At 42.7% G+C, this 18,917-nt stretch overlaps 1 protein-coding gene across 1 annotated transcript in view; it reads right to left on the minus strand.

Moving 5' to 3' along the window:
• Positions 1-370: 370 nt before the first annotated feature.
• Positions 371-18,917, minus strand: part of Adgre1 (adhesion G protein-coupled receptor E1) — an 87,964-nt gene continuing 69,417 nt past the window's right edge. Inside the window, exons 14-20 of the mRNA XM_040738418.1 lie at positions 15,206-15,400; positions 13,243-13,478; positions 10,785-10,851; positions 5,164-5,255; positions 3,329-3,497; positions 1,336-1,440; positions 371-780 (exon numbers count right to left, since the gene is read on the minus strand). Coding sequence (XP_040594352.1) covers positions 775-780; positions 1,336-1,440; positions 3,329-3,497; positions 5,164-5,255; positions 10,785-10,851; positions 13,243-13,478; positions 15,206-15,400 — 870 coding nt within the window. The 3' untranslated portion in view covers positions 371-774. The remainder of the gene's footprint in view (positions 781-1,335; positions 1,441-3,328; positions 3,498-5,163; positions 5,256-10,784; positions 10,852-13,242; positions 13,479-15,205; positions 15,401-18,917) is intronic.

Consider the following 18,917-nt stretch of genomic DNA (forward strand, 5'->3'; position numbering starts at 1 on the left):
GTGATAAAATTATATGAAACTCCTAATTTATGGAAAACTATGGAATAGGATGTAGGAAGAATGTATGCGCTGGAGAATGGGGAGGACAAATGTGAAACAATGTCTTCTGGATATGGCATGACCAATGCACTTATGAATTCACTGCAGCTGTGCTTACTACACTTGACCAATCCACAATATAAACATGATAATCCACATCCCATGTGACAGAAGCATTAGCTGAACTCATTAGGTTACAAGAAAGATAGAATCCAAATGTAAGAGGGAAACACATTGGGTTTGCCCAGAGGATTTGGAGAATTAGGGTGGATATGATCAATGCATACACCTACAAAACTGTCAAGTGGTAAATCACAGATAGGTCAGCTGCTCAGAAAGATAACAAATTGTTTATTGAGAGCTCTTCTATGTCCAATACATGATAGATGTTAAGATGAGAATACCTGTAGCCCCACAACAAAAGGACATAGGAGACAGGAAAATGGTAACACCTGCGCCACTATAGTAGGACGTGCTATTTTCAAAATATGTGTGGCCTCACAGTTGTACAGCACAAAAGAAAAACTTATTTTGAGCAATAACTCATTTCTCCTTGCTGTGTGAAACCCTTGGAATTTGGTCCCATCCATCCATGCTTTGAGTTTACAAGAAAGTTCCCCTATTCCTGAGATCTTGAATTTCCATAAGCCAGAGAATGACTAAAAGTAGGCTCCTGAAAACACTTACAATCCTCAAAACGTTGCTCCATAGTATATTTTAAAGCAAGAAATAATGCTAACCCTGAAAAACAAAAAAGAAAAATGATCTCATCATCAATTAAACAGATTGATCCAAAAATTATCTTTAGTGATTTATCTGCAGGGGCATCAGTTTCACATGTACACAGAGATCAATACAGAAATAGACTACAAGCATAAACACTGAAATGTTATTCATGCTTGCCCTTCTTCAAGGCCCCCTGAGTTTAACTACTTACTTGTGTGAGCATCTTTGGGGTAGTAGGTTGATGATTTACTGGAGTGTGGGCAATGCATTAGTGGTAGACTACCAAGGAATATGACAGTTGTGATGGTTAATTTTACCTGTCACAGCCTCATTAACCATTGACTAGGATAAAATCCTTAACATGTACATTCACTTTGCATCTCTGTATGTCACCCTATGCAGTTGCACAGTTGGTAAGTGTTAAAGATGGGGTATAAACCTAAGCATCCTACAATTCTACATGAGCACACTTAGCAGTCACAACACTGACTTGAGGCATTGTTCAGCATTGCTAAGCAAGTGTGTCTCCTCTAGTCAGCACCAGTGGGAAACACATAGTCACTCTCTTACCATCTTGGAATTGGATTGCATAGATGTCAGTAAAATCCCTGAAGTCTGGGAGTGGGAGCTGGGTTCAGTCTTCCTGATGATGACTTTCCTATATGCATCCCGTACCTGGGGATGGAGACACAACAAAGCAAGGATTGGGCCAGTGAGTAAGTTTGCTGTACAACATGAGGTCTTGAGTTTGGATCTCCAGCACCCACATACCAAACACGAGTATGGTGCTCAGCCCTAAACAGGACACAGATATCATCCAACACACCATCATGGAAAATAAGGTAAGAAAGAAGGTAGAACTGAAGGAGGGGAAGAGTTCCTGTGAAATGCTCTCTTCTGGACATGTCATTACATCACACTCATGAACTCTCAGCAGCTGACAGTGCCTGCACAAGATCAAGCCAGCCAAATTCTAACCTGGATTGGGTAGAAGACTTCTAGAACCCACCCCCTACTAAGGACTGATTGGCAATTAATCATTTTTTAAATTTTCTTCTCTGAGGATATGCTGTAATGATGTTCCCATACCCATGGAAAACTCTAACTGGGCCTAGTAGGGTTTTTCAAGTCATGAAACATGAAGTTTGTTGGAGAACACGTTAAGAGGAAGATGTGGGAAGCTGGGGTTAAGAATGAGAATGGGTGTGAACATATTTCATTGTATGCATGTATGAAACTCTCAAAGATAAAGAAAATTCTGGGAGGCAGCAACATGGTTTCACACACCAGCAATCCCACTTCTGGGTAGGGAGAGACAGAAGGGTGCTGGATGGGCCTGCTGGATAACCAATCTACCTCAATAGATGCTCCAGGCTCAGTAAGAGAATGTGTCTCAAAAGATAACACTGAAGGGTTAGAGAGAAGACTCAGTGGTTAAGAGTATACCGTGTTCCTACCGAGGACCTGAGTTTTGGTCTTAACACCCATGCCAAGAGCCCCACAAACACCCACAACTCCAACTCTAGTTGATCCCAAGCCTTCTTTAGGGCACTACATTCATGTACATAAGTAAGGTGACACATTCTCCTGAAAATGACATCTGCCTTTGAAGACACTGAACTCTTCCCAGATCTTGCAACAAGGTTAATAATAAACCTTGAAATAACCTAAGACTATGTGTTCAACCTTCTGTCCTACCATGTGCTCAACCTGACTAAGTCTAACCTGCATTTAAGACAACAATATAACCAACTTTACTGTGCCTTGGATTGCCTATGGTATCAGTTCTTAAAATCTAAGACAAAGACATAGCTTTAATCTTAAATTATATGCCCTCCCATGTCCCTGACCTAGAATTGTGTGTGTGTTGTGTTGTGTTGATCATTTGCTGATATTAGCAAACAAGTTGAAAGCAATCTAGAGCAAAACTAATATCATATAAATGCTGCAAAAAAACACATAGATACAAGTCGATAAGACCTGCACTTCTGAGTGTTCTCCTGGGTCATTAAGTAACTTCTCCACTTGTAAAACTCTGTCAAAGATTTCTGTAAATAATTCATTGTCCTTTTTCCATGCTCTGTTTTCTGTACTGTTCAGTAAACACAGAGTAATCACAGTAGAGGCACAATAGTAGAGACAGATCCAATATATACCGCATGTAGGCCAAACAGACCACAGACTGAAGACAGACAGGAGGCATGCGGAGAGAAATGGAGAATTCACAATTTGGCTTTCTCTTAGTCAAACTGCTCTGAGAAGAGATCACACACAGGTGAATATCAATTTAAATAAAATACTAGAGGTGAGGGGGACATGATGGAGGAAGACATCAAATGTCAGTCTCTAGCCTCCAGAGAATCAAGAGCAGAGGTATGAATACACACATACAACACACAAAACATACATACACACAAATATATACAACACACACACATGCAACATATACACAAATACACACATACACACAGCATGGCATTCCAGACAGGGAAGTGGATCTGCTTCAGGCTTATGGAGTGGGTGTTTCTATGCAGAAAGGCAGGTGGGAAGTGGCAGCCAATACCTGGTGATTGAGCAGACAGTGAATGAGAAAGATGAAGGCACCCTGCAGGCTGTTGACAATGGTGAACAGGTATGCCATGATGTTTGCTATGGAGCCAATCTGGAAAATGCCCAGCACCCAGGAGCAACCCAAGATGAAGATCTGGGCAATGGCCTTGAAGGTCAGCAACCTGGAAGACAATTGTTTACAAAATGAATAGTTCTGAGAGCTGGTATGGTCTCCACGAAGATTCCTGGCACTGTCTGAAGACAACACCAACTGGCTCAGCACCATGCTGGGGATACAGGCAGAGTGAAATTTGCTGTCTCGAGGTAAATAAATCAAGTTCTATGGGCAATTAAAATACTGTTGTCCAGATATACACATGGATTTAAAGGTGTGTGTGTGTGTGTGTGTGTGTGTGTTAATAGATTTTTGGTATAGCAATGAATGGCTACATGGGCTCATTTTCCAGACACTTAGACCTCATTACGTGAAAGGTAAATCCATGGTAATAAAATACTGAGGTTCCTTCTTTCATTGAGGCAAAATTCACCATTTGAAGAACAAAAACTTCTTTTCAGTGGCTCTGAGTACCCATACATCATGCAATAGCTACTATATAATTCCAAGTCCTTTTTATTATCTTTTTCCTTTTTATTATTTTTAAAATGAAATACACACATTACAAGAAAAGAAACACCATACATGAAAGGCAACTATTTATTCTCTTTTCCTCCTCCCTGAGAAAGACAATAACCAAATATTCATCAAAATAATGAATAAACTAAGTATAGATAAATATAGGTACCATAATGAACACAGCATGTAATAAAATAGAAAAAATATAGGATAATTCACATATGTCATATCTAATTAGTGGGCATGTCATATAATCCACTAATAAGTGTGGGATAAAGAAAATGCGGCATGGCAATTCAATGGGATATTATGCTTCCATGAGAAGGAGTGAGACCCTGATGGCTGACAAACATGGTTAATCCTACAACCTTCATAATAAATAAAAATCCAGACAAATGCTGTGTGTTGCATGGTCAAATTCATTTAGATATCAATATTAGACTAAGAGAGCGAGAGACAGAGAACAAATTGTAGGACCATTTTGTAAAATAATATAATAAGAAGAAGAGGAGGGAAGGAGGAGGAAGAGAAGGAGTGGGTGACCACATGCTGTACTGAGCAATGATCTGGGTCTGGGGTCAGTCAGTGAATGATTGATTCATTCGCTAATTCTCCAGCATTTGTGAGACACTCACCTTCTCTGTACCTCACACTCCCCACATGACTCGGGATCTCACACTGTCTCCCCAGCCAGAGAAAGGTATTTAGGCCAGATTATACGACACACTGAGCAAACCTAGCATCTGAGAATCATGGATTTCAGTCCTGCTGGTCCTAAAGAAGTGTAGTCTCTCTCAAAATAGACAAGCATTTTAGAATATTATGAGGTTTTTGCATGGTGTGTGTGTATGTGTTTCTGTGCGTGCATATGTGTGTGTTGTAGCTGTATGGTGTGAATGTATGCATGTCTGTGTACATATATGTGCATGTGTGTATGTGTGTGGATATATGTTTATTTTTATGCATATATACACATGTGTGCATGTAAATGCATGTGTGTATGTGCATGTTAGAGTGTGGGTATGTACAAGTGTTTATGTGTGTGTGTATGTTGTTCATGCATGTATATGTATACTTGGGTGTGTGAGTGTGCATGTTTGTATTATATGCATGTGTATGTGCATGTTTATATGTGTGCATATGTCCATATGTGTGTTTCATTTGTATGTATGTGTGTGGCATTTTGAAGACAAATGGCCCCCAAGTGGCTATACCTGGTGTCCTTGAGTTTCGAGACGTCTGAGCTGACACTGCAAAGCTTCTGCCTCAGCACCCACAGTGTCCAGGTGAGAAGGATGGAGTTGATCTGTAAGGTCAAACAGAGGGTAGACAGACCAGGTGTAGGTGGACTGACTGTGACCAGCCCATCTCGTGTACAGTTGTGGCCTCTACTAACCCATCCAGGATGCCAGGCTTCCATCCTGGATTTGTCAGGCCTGAATAACCAGGACATGATCCATCACTGACAGCTTCCCAGCTGGTGCCTCTTCTTCCTATTTAGGATGAGCAGCAGAAAGCCGTCATCCCCCCTGACTGACCACACAGGACATCCCACACGTGGTTAGTTGACCTGCTGTTTCCCCGTGCCACATCATCCAAAGCCCAATTCTTATGCAGTGAAACTGGTCCCTCCCTGCCTGCTCCTGAGCTCACAGTGTAACAGTTGTGCACACCTCTCCTGTGACAACAAAATGATCTTACAACAAACTGTCCTTTGTTGTTCCCATGTTGATTTTTTTATTCCTACCTGTCGTTTCCCATCAGTTAAGATTGAAACTGGGGTTGATATCATAGATTATGAAACCGAACAGACAGTTCATTCTCTTCAAAGGTGTTCCCCCAGCCTTCTCAAAGTGGTTTGATGGTTGGTACTAACTGTCAACACCTAGGAGGCAAGCCTCCAGGAACACTTGTAAGGGACTGCCTAAGAGTAGTCTGTGAGTATACATGTGAGAGTTATTTTTACTAGTGGGAATACTCAGCCACTCTGGGTGGCGCCATTCTCTAAGCAGAAGCTTGTGGATGTATGAGAGCGGAGAAATTTAGTTGAGCACAGTGAGCATAAACTCATTGTTCATTGCTCTTGAAGGTGACATGACTAAATGGCCTGACACTTGTGACACACCAAAGTAGTGACTTCCTGTGGTCTTGATTTCTCACATTGATTGGCTGCAACTTGGAACTGTAAGCTAAATAAACACTTTCTCCATTAAATTGCTTTGGTAATGGTATTGGGGGGATTAGAATATAATTATAATCATTTTCTCCCTCCAAACCCTCCTGGCTCTCTTTCAAATTCATAACCTCTTCTTTCATTAATTGTTGTTACATACATATACATATACATATATTTAAATTTACATGTGTATATGTGTGTGTGGGTGTATTCCTAAATGCAACCTGTTCAGTCTGTATAATGTTACTTGTATGTGTGTTTTTAGAGGTGACCATTTGGTATTGGATAACTAATCTGTGTGTTCCTTCCTGGAAATGCAATTCCTGCATTTAAGTTTTAGGGAACATTGTGGATGATTGAGGAAAAAGATCTAGGAGCCAGAGGATCAGTGAGTTTGCTGTGAGATTGTGTCTCTTAATAATGTCAGAAGCCACACCCATAAAGTCTCACCAAGATGACTGCAGAAACATGGGCTAAACAAGAACAGTAGTAATGGACATGTCAAAGTGGACGTAAGAAAGACCACAAGGCTTCAAATATACACAAGGAACTACATACAGCTGAGAAGAGGAGACACCTGCAGTGCATTTTATCATGGCGGCAGAGAGGAAAACTAAGACAGTGGGATTCACTACACCAGGGACACAGTTTTTCCACATTGGCAATGTTGACACCTGGGGTCAGATCATATTGGATGTGGGATGTGCATCTCCCCACTGTGCCCTGCCGTTTACTCAGCAGCATCCTGGGCACTGTGACTAGATTCCAGTGGCATCCTCCCTCCTTTTGTGACAACAGGAAAACATCCCCATACTCTCCCATGAGTTCCCTGAAAGGCAAAACTATCCCAGTGACCAAGAAGACTAGAACACCTATGGCATAGGGGGATTATTATAAATCTTCCAGAAGGAAAAATGCTTTTGAAGATTTCAGAATGGATTACATTCAGGTTTCTCCATTCTGGATAACATCCATGAATCTGGAAGGCTCTGTACCAGCCAGGAGAGAACATTCATCAACAGTCCAACCTCTCTGAACCCTGTGAAAAAATTAATACAATACCAACCTGTCAGGCAAGATGCTCCCACTGGGGCGCTAGCAGCATGAATTTTTTGGAAGTAACTAACTACTTCCTGATTGTATTGGGCTTTCTAATGATGCAGCTGCCTTCAAGTCATCTATGTTCAGGTTTACCCTCACCCATACTCCTACATGTCCCAGTAAGTTCACTAACCTGACAAGCTGGACTCTGGTAGAGTCACTACTTTGGTGTGTCTTAAGTGTTCTATGTGAGGTAAGTAGGCATTTGTCCACATCTTCCAGTAAAGCCAGCTAATCCTGGCTGAAGAGACTGCAGTCATTGTGCTGGATAGTTTTACATCACTTGACACAAGCTAGAGTCATCTGAGAGGAGGGAGCCTCAGTTGAAAAAATGCCACCATAAGATAAGGCTGCAGGCAAGACTGTAGGTCATTTTCTTAGTTATTGATTTATGGGGAGGGCCTAGCCCATTGTGCATGGGACCACCCTGGGGCTGGTAGCCTTAGGTTCTTTAAGAAAGTAGGCTAAAAACACCTGTAAGCAGCATCCTCCATGGCCTCTTCATCTGCTCCTGCCTCCAGGTTCCTGCTCTGTTTGAGTTTCTATCTTCACTGTTTTTGAAGACAGTTATATATGGAAATGTGAGTGAAATAAACCCTTTCCTCCCCAAGGTGATTTTGGTCAACATGTTTCATCCAGCAATGGTAACCCTAACTAAGACAGTCATCTTGAGGACAGCAGAGAAACCATAGGTTCAAGAAGGTATCCTCATCAAATGGATAAATTTAGAGGAAATCCTGAGGGAGGAAAATGATGGTGAACAGAAGTATATCCAAGCCAATTTTGCTTTTAAGAATGTCACTCTGAAAACCACTGCCACTACCAACTGCCAAAAGATGCCCTCCTAGATTCACAACTGATTTTTCTAAGATAAAATAAAACTCAAGATTTACAAGGGAACCATATTCATGGAGCCAGAATATGATAGTCATTAAGGGTTTCTAACCTTCTGACGGTGTGATGTAAGGTTGCCACACACAATGTTATTGGGTTGCGTTCATACCATTCTGAGCACATGCCACCCACAGGCAACAGATGATACACACCTGACAGCTGATACAAACAAATTCTAATTCCATGACATTTTAACAGTAATTCTTAATAATGGGAGTGCTATGGTTCCATATAAGGGAAGAAGACTACCATATAACAAGGATCACAATATTGATGGAATGGTAGTTCAGAACAAAAGTCCTGACAAAGAGAAGAAATCAAGTAAATTTTCTGTATAAGTTTTGGATCTTACTGAAGAATAGGGGTAGGGGGAGATATCAAGATGATGGACAATAAAAGAGGAAGAGCAATAATAAAGGGAGGAGGAAGGAAATGAGAACAAACAGCAAGGCCATAGAATGGATCCTTTCTTAAGTGCTGTTGTGAAAACTTGATCCATCAACATCAGATTTCAAGTCTCCATACCTAAGATGAAAAAGTCTATGCTGCTCACTACAGGAGCACTCCTAAGACACTACAACACACCTGTAGACCGACAATAATTTACAAGGCATCAATACATGCCTGGAGGAACATCCCTAGCAATCCAAGAATGCTACATGATTCAAAACTGAGCTCACAACTAGTTGTAGGGTTGGTTCTCCTTTCCCCACCACACATTTTTGACAGCTTTGCCAAAAATCAGGTGAACAGAGCTTGCTTGGTTCATTCTGGATCCTCTATTGATCTGTTGTATGGAAGTATCTGGCAGCCTTTGTCACCGTGGCTCCGCAGTATAATTTGAATTTATTTCTGTTTTATGTTCACTGGTGTTTTATCTACGTGAATGTCAATGTGAGGGTTCAGAAGCCCTGGAATTGGAGTTACACACAGATGTGACCTGCCATGTGGGTGCTGGGAATTGAACCTTGGTCCTATGGAAGAGCAGTCAGTGCTCTTAACCACTGAGTTATCTTTCCAGCCCCAAATGCAGTATAATTTGAGGTCAGGTATTATGACAACTCCAATTGTGTTCCTTTTCCTGATAACTTATTTGGTTACTTATAGCCTTTTAGAGTTCCATGTAAATTCTTGGGATGTTTTTATAGGCCTGTGAAGTATTTTGATGGAAAATTACTGAATATGTAAGTTACTTTCTGGTAATAAAACCTAGCCATTTCACTATATTAATTCTGCCAGCCCAGAAGAATGGAGGGTCTTTTGGTGACCAAGAACATGCTACAGATGACACAAGGAAAAACTGAACTAGGAGTGACAGCAGAAACACCATCTGATAAGAAGTAGAGGCTGGATAAAAGGCAAATATCAACAAGATCAGCTTTGCCACCGTTGGCTTTGACTGTCAACGTGACACAGGCTACAGTCACCAGAGGAGAATCTCAACTGAGGGGTTCCTGTCAGATTGGCCTGTGGACATGTCTGTGGGGTACTGTCTTGATTGTTAACTGATATTGGAGCACCTATACCAGGGTAGAGAGTACCATTCTAACAGTAGATGGTCCCGGCATGTATAAGAAAGCAAGCTAAGGAGTCCACACCTGGGCCAGCAAACAGCATTGCTTCTCAGGTTTCTGCTTCAAGTTCCTGCTTGCATTCCCACCCTGGTTTCCTTCAGTGATGGACTATGTCCTTGTCTTAGTTAGGGTTTCTATTGCTGCAATGAAACACCATGACGAAGGAGCACATTGGGGAGGAAAGAATTTACTTGGCTTACACTTCCCTATCACTGTTCATCATAGAAGGAAGTCAGGACAGCAACTCAAACAGGGCAGGAACCTGGGGGCAGGAGCTGATGCAGAGGCCATGGAGGGTGCTGCTTACCAGCTTTCTCCCCATGTCTTTCCCAGCCTGTTTTGTTATAGGACCCAGGACTACCAGCCCAAGGAAGACTTTACCCACATTGGGCTGGACCCTCCCCATCAATCACTAATTAAGAAAACGATCTACAGCTGGATCTTATGGAGACATTTTCCAAAGGGAGGCCCCTTCCTTTCAGATGAGTCTAGCTTGTGTCAAGTTCTAATAAAATTAGCCAGTATAGGCCTGTAAATTAAAATAAACCCTTTTCTCCCCTGACATGCTTTTGGCCATGGTATTTTACTGCAGCAACAATAATGGAGCCAGAACAGTATTCAGCATCTGCAAATATCACATCCTTCTTTTCTTCCTTCCTTTTATTGTTTTCCTTTGTATGTGGTGTTTGTCTATGTTGCCAAGTAGCCCTAGCTATTCTAAAACTTCATTTGTTACATAGACCAGGCTGACATCAGGCTGAGAGATATCTTCCTGCTTGAACATGCTAGTGTAGTTAAATTTGTTTTACCTTGTCTTCCATTCAACATCTAGACCTAGAAGAGACGGTAGATCTATTTCTTCCCTAAAACACAAAGCATGAATAAGAAAGATTGGTGTCTCTTCTAGATGTTTCTGTACCTGAGCATGAATGAAAAGTGGCAGAGAAATCACACCCACCTGGTTGAAATCTCAAGAACCGAGAATCATAGAAAAGAGTTTCTAGACTAGCAGGCTTTGCAGTGTGATGACACTTCCAAACTTTGCCTTTCCTGGGTCACCAAAATGTGCTTGAACAAATGTTTTCCTTACCGTGATGATCGTACAGACTGGCCCCAGGAAACTCCAGATGAACCCAGTCTCTGTATTCAGCCAGCAGCTGTAGAGGAAAACACAGGAGGCATGAGCATTTGTCTCACCACACTGGCCTGGCAATTGTGCATTCTGCAGAACACTGTGGGGTGAGGTGCATTTGGAAATGCTGATGGTGGGGTGGGTGCAGACCAGTGTTAAATGGGCCAAGGTGCATTATGGGCAAATACTCTTGAGACCTTTGCCTAGAATGGAGTCCAGGGTGATGATAGGTTCATAACTTTCACAGGACTTTCTTCCTCATTGTATCTGTCCACTAATAACCCGTGTCATTCAAGCCTCGGCTCCAACATTTCCTCCAGTGGGGCCTCATTACTGACCATTTTTGGCTAGGGAATATATTAGGGGTCTTAGAATCTTTCTGCCTCCTCTTTCTCGATGTTCTCTAAGCCTTAGGTGCAGGAGTGTTTTTGCAAATGTATCAGTTGGGACTGGACCCCACAACTCTGCATTTTAATTGGTTATGTTTTCTATAGTGGTTTCTGTCTGTTGCAAGTTGATAAGTTTCCTTGGTGAGGGATGAGGACTACATTTGTCTGTGCACATAAGAAAAATATTTAGAATGTGGTCAGAAATTATGGTGATTTAGTAAAATTAGTTATCCTCCAAGACATGAGACTTCATTAGCTCTAGGGACACTGGCTAGGTTTCTAGTACCAGGCATGATTTCCCTCTTGTCAAACAGGTCCTAAGTCCAGAACAGGTATTAGAGAGCTGTTGGCTATCACCAAGGAATGCATACCACTGTTTCGCCTGTTACCCTCCAGGTTATCATTATTGCAGTTCATAGGCTTCATGTGGAGGATATCCCACAAGGTCTCGATCCTACACAAAGAACTACTACCAACTAAGGAATACTGAGAGTGGGAGACATAGTCTCCAAAGAAGAGGACATCAATTGGTTATCCAATATTAAATGATTAGCACTGAAAACATACATACAAGTAGCATTATACAGACTGAGCACGTTTTATTTATGCATTTAGGAAAATAGTAAAACTAGTCCAACTAAATATTCTCTTCCTGGCAAATTAGATTCAGACAGTTGTCTTCTATGTAATGAACAATTTGATGGCCCTGATACCAACAAAACTAGAGGGACCTACTCCTCCCTGGGGCACAACAAGAGCTGAGCATTGTCAGAGTATTGTAAAATGCTATTAAACCAGCATTTAATGTTCATAATAAGCCCAACTGCAATGGCTCATTTAAATATTTTCTTTAAATAAGTTAAAATTCTTGTATCCATGGTTAGTTGACTATTTGACAGATATTACACCCTTTCTTGGCACTCCAGCTGCCTTAAGAAAAGGACGACCAGCCAACCATCTGCCCTCATGATAACCCAGCTGCCTTGAGTACACCGCAAGGCCCTACCTCTCCCTGAGGATCTATAGGCAGCTAATAGTTTCTGAGGGAAAGTGACAGACACATCTTCTGCAGTGGAGCAGCTTCTGGTAAGTTACCCACACTGTTGTAAATAGTCCCTCACCCATACTCTCATAACTAAGTCGCAATTAAATTCATTAGGTCACCCCACCCCAAAAAATGACTTGAATGTAGAAGTGGACTCATTGAGAAGTTGGAGATCAGGAAGGTCAGTCGGAACCTTACACCTGGGAGCTGGCAAAATTATGGGCAGTTTTCTTAACAGTGTGTGACAACATTGTGTGGGGACCCTATGATGTACTGACTGGCGTTATCTTTAACACACAGAAGGCATCATGAATTTTAAAGCTACCCATCAACGGATGGTACAACTGTCACTTTCAATCTAAGTTGAAATATTTCATGTACCAGCATCTTGGTTAGTTCTCAGCCCCAGAGGCAGAAACTGCTTCAGACATTTTGAGTGGTAAGGGAGGCGGAGTAGCTTCTAGATCACCCATGTGTGTCATATGTGCCCCATCTCTAGGCAATGGTGGGGCTAAAGAATTGGGGTATGGAGTCTAGCCACAGATCACCCATATATACAGATGACTGGTAGTTTCCTCTTTCTCTTCCTTCTCAAATGTCTATACTCTATGGACAATCAATACTATAAACAGGACTTCTATGGCAAGCAATTTTGGGAACTGTAGTTTGTGAATATCCTCTCTAGTATAGAGGGTCAGGCAAACATTGGGGGTGGGGTGAGTATTCAGGGATGCTATTAGATTGTTCAGAGTGCCCTGGATAATATTCAGATTATTTCCCCATGGTTCCTGCCTCCAGGAGTTTCTCACCTGACTTCTCTGCCATGATAGATTGTGCCCCTTCAAAGTACATTTAAAATAAAATATTCATCCATTAGTTTTATTATTACTTCAGGTATTTTTGTCATGGCAACAGTCAAGGTGGATGGTGCTGTCTTCACAAAGCCTATAAGCAAGATCTTCATAAAAAATATGACACTCACAGATTATGTGTCCCGTAGCCTTGTGGCTGTACACTGGCAGAGATCACAACCACCAGGACTGGGAGCCCATAGCCAAAGGCACAGAGGTGAAGCATCTTGATGTTTCGAGAGCTGAAATAATTCACCACCTTCAGGTTTCTCACTGTCAGGAAGAGCATCACAGCCTCCACCAGCATCCAAAAGAAGCAGGCAAGGAAAAGATACTGTAGGAATCCCGCGATGATGGCACAGGCTGTCTACAGGGGAGAAGTCTGCATGTCAGGATCCCACAAAACAGGCAGAAGGTTGAGAGACAAGACCAAGTAAAGGACCAGGCAATGATGGTGCACGCCTTTAATCCCAGCACTCGGAAGGTAGCCATGGCAACTAACAGAGGAAAACCTATGGTAATGGTGATGGAGCTAATCAAAGGGGTGGAGAGGAAGGCCACCTGGGACTACAGGTGCTGCTTCCTCCAGGTTTTCCTCAAATAAAAAGTAATCCTAAGAGGAGTTAGGGCACATAAGCAATGGAAGATAAAGGGAAGAAGGGACTATAATGCAGCTTCCAGGAGGACATCATCTGTGATGGGTTGGAACGCCATAGTAATCCAGCTGTTAGAGGGTGGAACAGACTCCTGTAAGTGACTCCTCACCTGTGCTCTGCAAGCAAATCCACCACACACATTTGTTCACCAACCAGACTTGTGTGGAATCATTTCTTTAGTCTGTCATCCATCAGTAAATATTTCTGCAATCCATGCACCATGGGTGATGCATGGATTCCCCCCCCCCAGTCCTCAGCACCCTTGTACAAGCCAGGCATGGAAATGCACACCTGTAGTGCCCCAGTAGGGACCAGAGACAGGGTTTGACAGGGGATCACTACCAGCCAACCTAGCCTACTTGGTGAGTTCCAGACCAATGGGAGATCCTGTCTAAAAAATGAAAGGTCAGGTCATTGAGATGGCTGAGGTGATCAATGCACTTGCTCCCAAGTTTGGTTACATGGAAGTAGAGAACTAACTCCTACGAGTTGTCCTATGTATTCCATGGCATGTGCACACATGCAAATGTGTGCACACATTCAAACACACACACACACAATATATATATATATGAATGTATGTATGCATGCATTCATATGTATGTATATAATGCATAATGTTTTGAACTACAGGTAATGAGATAGTTCTGTTTCTAAAGTGCTTGATACAGGAGTTGTGAGACTGAACAGTGGCTTAGTGGCTCACCTGCTCTCCAGTCCTAGAAGGAAGCCTACTGGTGAGACTATTCATATGGTCCAGCTCTGCACTGGTTGAGAGATTTCACCTCAATCAGAAATGTTGAAGAGTAGGTGGGGGTGAGTCCTTACAACATGTCTCCACATGCACACGCACCCCGCACACTTGTGTTCACACAAATGAAAACATGCATACAAACTCATGAAAACCACACACAAGAAAAAAGAGAAAAATAGGGGTGACCAAAATGATTCATAACATAATCAAGGAGCTGATTTTAAAATAACACCTGTCACAAGAGGTCAGCCCAGTGAGAAGCTGACTATGCAGGTTTCTTGTCAATCATCTGGATAAGACTTCCCTGTAGGCAAATGTGTGGGGCATTGAGATGGGAGGGTCCAGCTGACTGTGGGCAATACCCCCTGCGATGGCGGTCCTGGGTCACATAAGAAAGCAGATGGGATAAGTCAGGAAGAACAAGCCAGCAAGCAGCACTCCCCCATGGCTTCTACTCCCCTTGGCCTCCCTCAGCAGTGAACTGTGACATCAAAGTATAGGCGGGAATAAACCCTTTCTTCACACTGATTTTGGTCATTGTGTTTGTCATAGCAGCAGAAAGAAAGCTAGGGTACTGGGAGAGGACACCACGAAAGGCCCTAGGGAAGGAAGTAGATGGCGATGATTGGAGGAACAGGAGCAGATGGCACAGCTGGGTTGGGTCACAGTCCAGGGGTCACTAACCTGGTTGTCCGTCTTGTCTACACCCACGAGGAAGAGGAACTTGGCCAAGAAGAGACACACACAGAGGTGCAGGTGCATGTAGGTGTTCTGGTTACGAACAGCACGACATAGCAGGAAGGTGGCTATGGCCAAGGCAAGGCACACCAGGGAGATGACTGTTCCCACATGGCTGATGATGTACAAGGAGAATTCCATCTGTCAGGAAGGAGAACCATCGTTGGCCTCACAGTAGAACCAAAAGCCATCCTCAGCCCCATAAAGAAAGGAGAGAGCACCTTACCCACACCTGAGCTGGGAGGAGAGTCCCTGGGCTTCTGCCTGCTGGACTCGGAATGATATGAATGCTATCCAGGACACTCTGAGCAATCCAATAGCATCCCTGAGTACTCAGCCTCTAGCTGTCACCCAAACGCCACAGGCTCCAAACTCCACAGATGTTTGGGCTCCAAATGGGGTTGGCAGCCCAAGACTAGCTGGCTCTGCCCCAGATGGCTCCATCTCACTTCCTGCCACTTGATTCTTCCTTAAGTGTCCTGTATCCACTTTACAGACAGGTGGCACCCTCTCACTGTGGGTGTGGACTTTCCTTGAACCCCTCCTTTTGGCTGCTATAACACCATCTTGGCTACCTTGACACCTGCTCAGGCTTCTATTGTTGCTGTGACTGCCACACACTCTCAGCTCACAACTACTGATGAGTAGCTGCAGCTGTTCTCAGCCAAACTGTGCACTGCCTGTGTTCCCTGCCCAGCCATGCTAGGCAGGGACAGCAAGCCTCACACTTCACTGTCATTGAGAGCAGACATGTTGAGACAACTAGAAATTCTTCAAGGAGGGAATAGGAAATATTACAATGTAGGGAATAAAGTCTCTGTATGATTACACAATGGAGGTTTGAAAGTGGAACAATTAAATGAAGGGATAATCAACTTACCCAGGATAGACATCATGGCAATTATAAGCATTATCATTTTGGTAATGCATGTTTTATCCCTAAAAATATTGTTTGATATTGGTGCCAAATACAAAAAATGACTGATAAAATACAATCTTAGAAATTCATAGTAATAAAACTAAGAAAAATATTCACACATGGACAGAGGAGTTTAGAGCAGAAGCTACTGCAACATCATATTACGAAACTGAAGAGTGGCCCAACGTTATTAGAAAACCAACCTTAATTTATCCAGCTAACATTCAAGAATGACCACCAAGTGATAGGCACCCTAAGGTTATTAAGAAGTTAACTGAGATTCTATAGGCATGATAGATTTAAAGAGATTTAAGGACGCAAGTTTCATATGGTATTCATTCAGCTTTCTTGAAGTAGATGTTAAATTTGTATGCCACTCTGAGCAGAATTATTCCACAAGGCTGGAAAGATTTAGTTACAACAGTGTTGGAAGCTGGACCTCAGTTATAGTGAAAAACATGGTGGAAAGATGTGGAGGGTCCAAAATAAAAACAGCATAATAGAAGCCATCTTAATATTCATACTGTATTCTTAGAGACTAACACTTAGTTAAGTTTCTATGTCTCTGTGTCTGCTTATCTTCCTGTACAGCACATTTTCAAGGCCTGCAGTCCAGGCTCTCCTCCCCTTCTGCCTCCTGGCCTGCAGTCCAGACTCCCCCAGCTGCAGACTTGTGTCCTTGGAACATACCCTGCCAAGGAGAACTTCTGATCCCTGCCCTTCTGCCACCTGCCTTACTTAAGCCCTGTTGGTACTTTCAATAAACGAGACTTGATCAGAATACTGTCTTGTCTCTGTCTCTCACGTCTCTTGTTCCCCATTCTCACTCCCTCCCCTAGGGTCCCCGTTGACTGACCCTGAGGGCTGGAGCAGAAAGACAAAGCTAGGGTCATTCAGCAATGAGGTAGGGCTATGGTTTATAACATTTCCCAAGATCAAATCCTCCTGAGGGCCACTATGTTGACATATTACATTTGATAACCACACTTTGGCCCTATGCCATACAGCAGATTTGAATGCTTTGGATAAGATTGAGAAATCAGGAAAGAGGACTGAGCCGCTTACTAAAATTATACAAGCCCCAAAAGAAGCCTTCATGTTTTTTTTACAAAGATTGACTTCAGCTGTAAATAGAATGATATCAGATGCAGAAGTTACACAAATATTAATTGAATCTTTGGCTTTTGAAAATGCCCATTCAAAATGGGAAAAGGGGGGGTCAGACTTTCAAAGGTAAGATCAGCATCTATAGATGAACAGATTAGAAATACAGATGGTATTGGATCTCAAGCTTTTGATGATGCTTGGATAGGAGAAATGACTTCTAAAAACATTTAATGAAAATTAAAATGTTAAATGTTTTAATTGTGGTAAACCAGATCATGGAAATTGAATAATGCATAGCTGCACCATTCTTGGGTCAAAGAAGAAATAAAAAAAGAAATTAAAGACTTCCTAGAATTCAATGAAAGTGAAGGCACAACAAGCCCAAACTTATGGAACACTTTGAAAGCAGTGCTAAGAGGAAAGTTCATAGCACTAAGTACCCACATGAAGAAACTGGAGAATAGTCACACTAGAAATTAACAACACACCTGAAAGCTCTAGAACAAAAGGAAGCAAACTCACCGAAAAGAAGTGGTTGCCATCAAATAATCAAATTGGGGGCTGAAATAAAAAAAGATAGAAACAAAGCAAACAATACAAAAGATCCATGAAACAAAGAGTTGATTCCTCAAGAAAATCAACAAGACAGACAAACCTTTATCCAAACTAAGGCAGAGAAAGAATATCCAAATTTATAAAACCAAAAATGAAAGGGGGGCATATCAACAGACACTAAGAAAATCCAGAGAATCATCAGGTCTTTGAAAACCTGTCTCCCACGGAGGAGGGCATTGCCAGCCCACAATCCCACTACCAGAGAGTCTGGGGTGCAGGGAGGACCCTAAGAGAGATATGCATGATAACCCAAGAAGAGTTATGGGATGTGATCTCCTAATTAGATTGGGGAAGGGGAGAAGGATAGGGCAGAAGGAGATGGGAGAAAGAGAGGGAGAGAAGAGGAGGAGAGAGGACTACACGGGAGAGCAGGAAGGTTGAGCCAGTGTAATAATAGAGGAGAAACGGATGAGAGATACCATAAAAGAGGGAGCCACTATAAGTTAGAGGAGAGATCTGGCACTAGTGAAATCTTCACAGATCTACAGGAATAGCACCAACTGACATTAAGGCTACCTTAAATGCCCTCCCATGATGGTGAGAATGATGACTGCCCTATGTGCCTTCCTAGAACTCTCATCCAGTGGCTGATGGAGACGGAGGCAGACACTCACAACTGTGAACCGAATTGAACCCCAGAATCCACTTGCAATGAGGAGTGATTACCAAGGGAATTGGGATTGGGCTGGTGAGGCCCACAGGGGCAGCTGACCTAAACAAGAAGCATCACATGGACCCCAGACTGATGATTGGAAGGCCAGCATGGGACTTATCCAGACACCCTCCCACTGAACCTGGATGACAGAGAGGAGGCCTTAGCAATCTGTGGGACCTTGGAGAGTGGAGCAATATTTATTCCTGGCATACAGAGGGACTCTGGGAGCCCATGCCACATGGAGGGATGCTCTCTCAGCCTGGACACATGGGGGAGGACCTAGGCCATTCCCGGGATGATGTCATGGACTCTGGAAATCCCTCATGGAGGCCCTTGCCCTCCCTGGGGAGTGAAGGGGGGAT

This window comes from Mesocricetus auratus, unplaced genomic scaffold (genome assembly GCF_017639785.1).
Source record: "Mesocricetus auratus isolate SY011 unplaced genomic scaffold, BCM_Maur_2.0 Super-Scaffold_100676, whole genome shotgun sequence".
Classification (NCBI taxonomy): domain Eukaryota; kingdom Metazoa; phylum Chordata; class Mammalia; order Rodentia; family Cricetidae; genus Mesocricetus; species Mesocricetus auratus.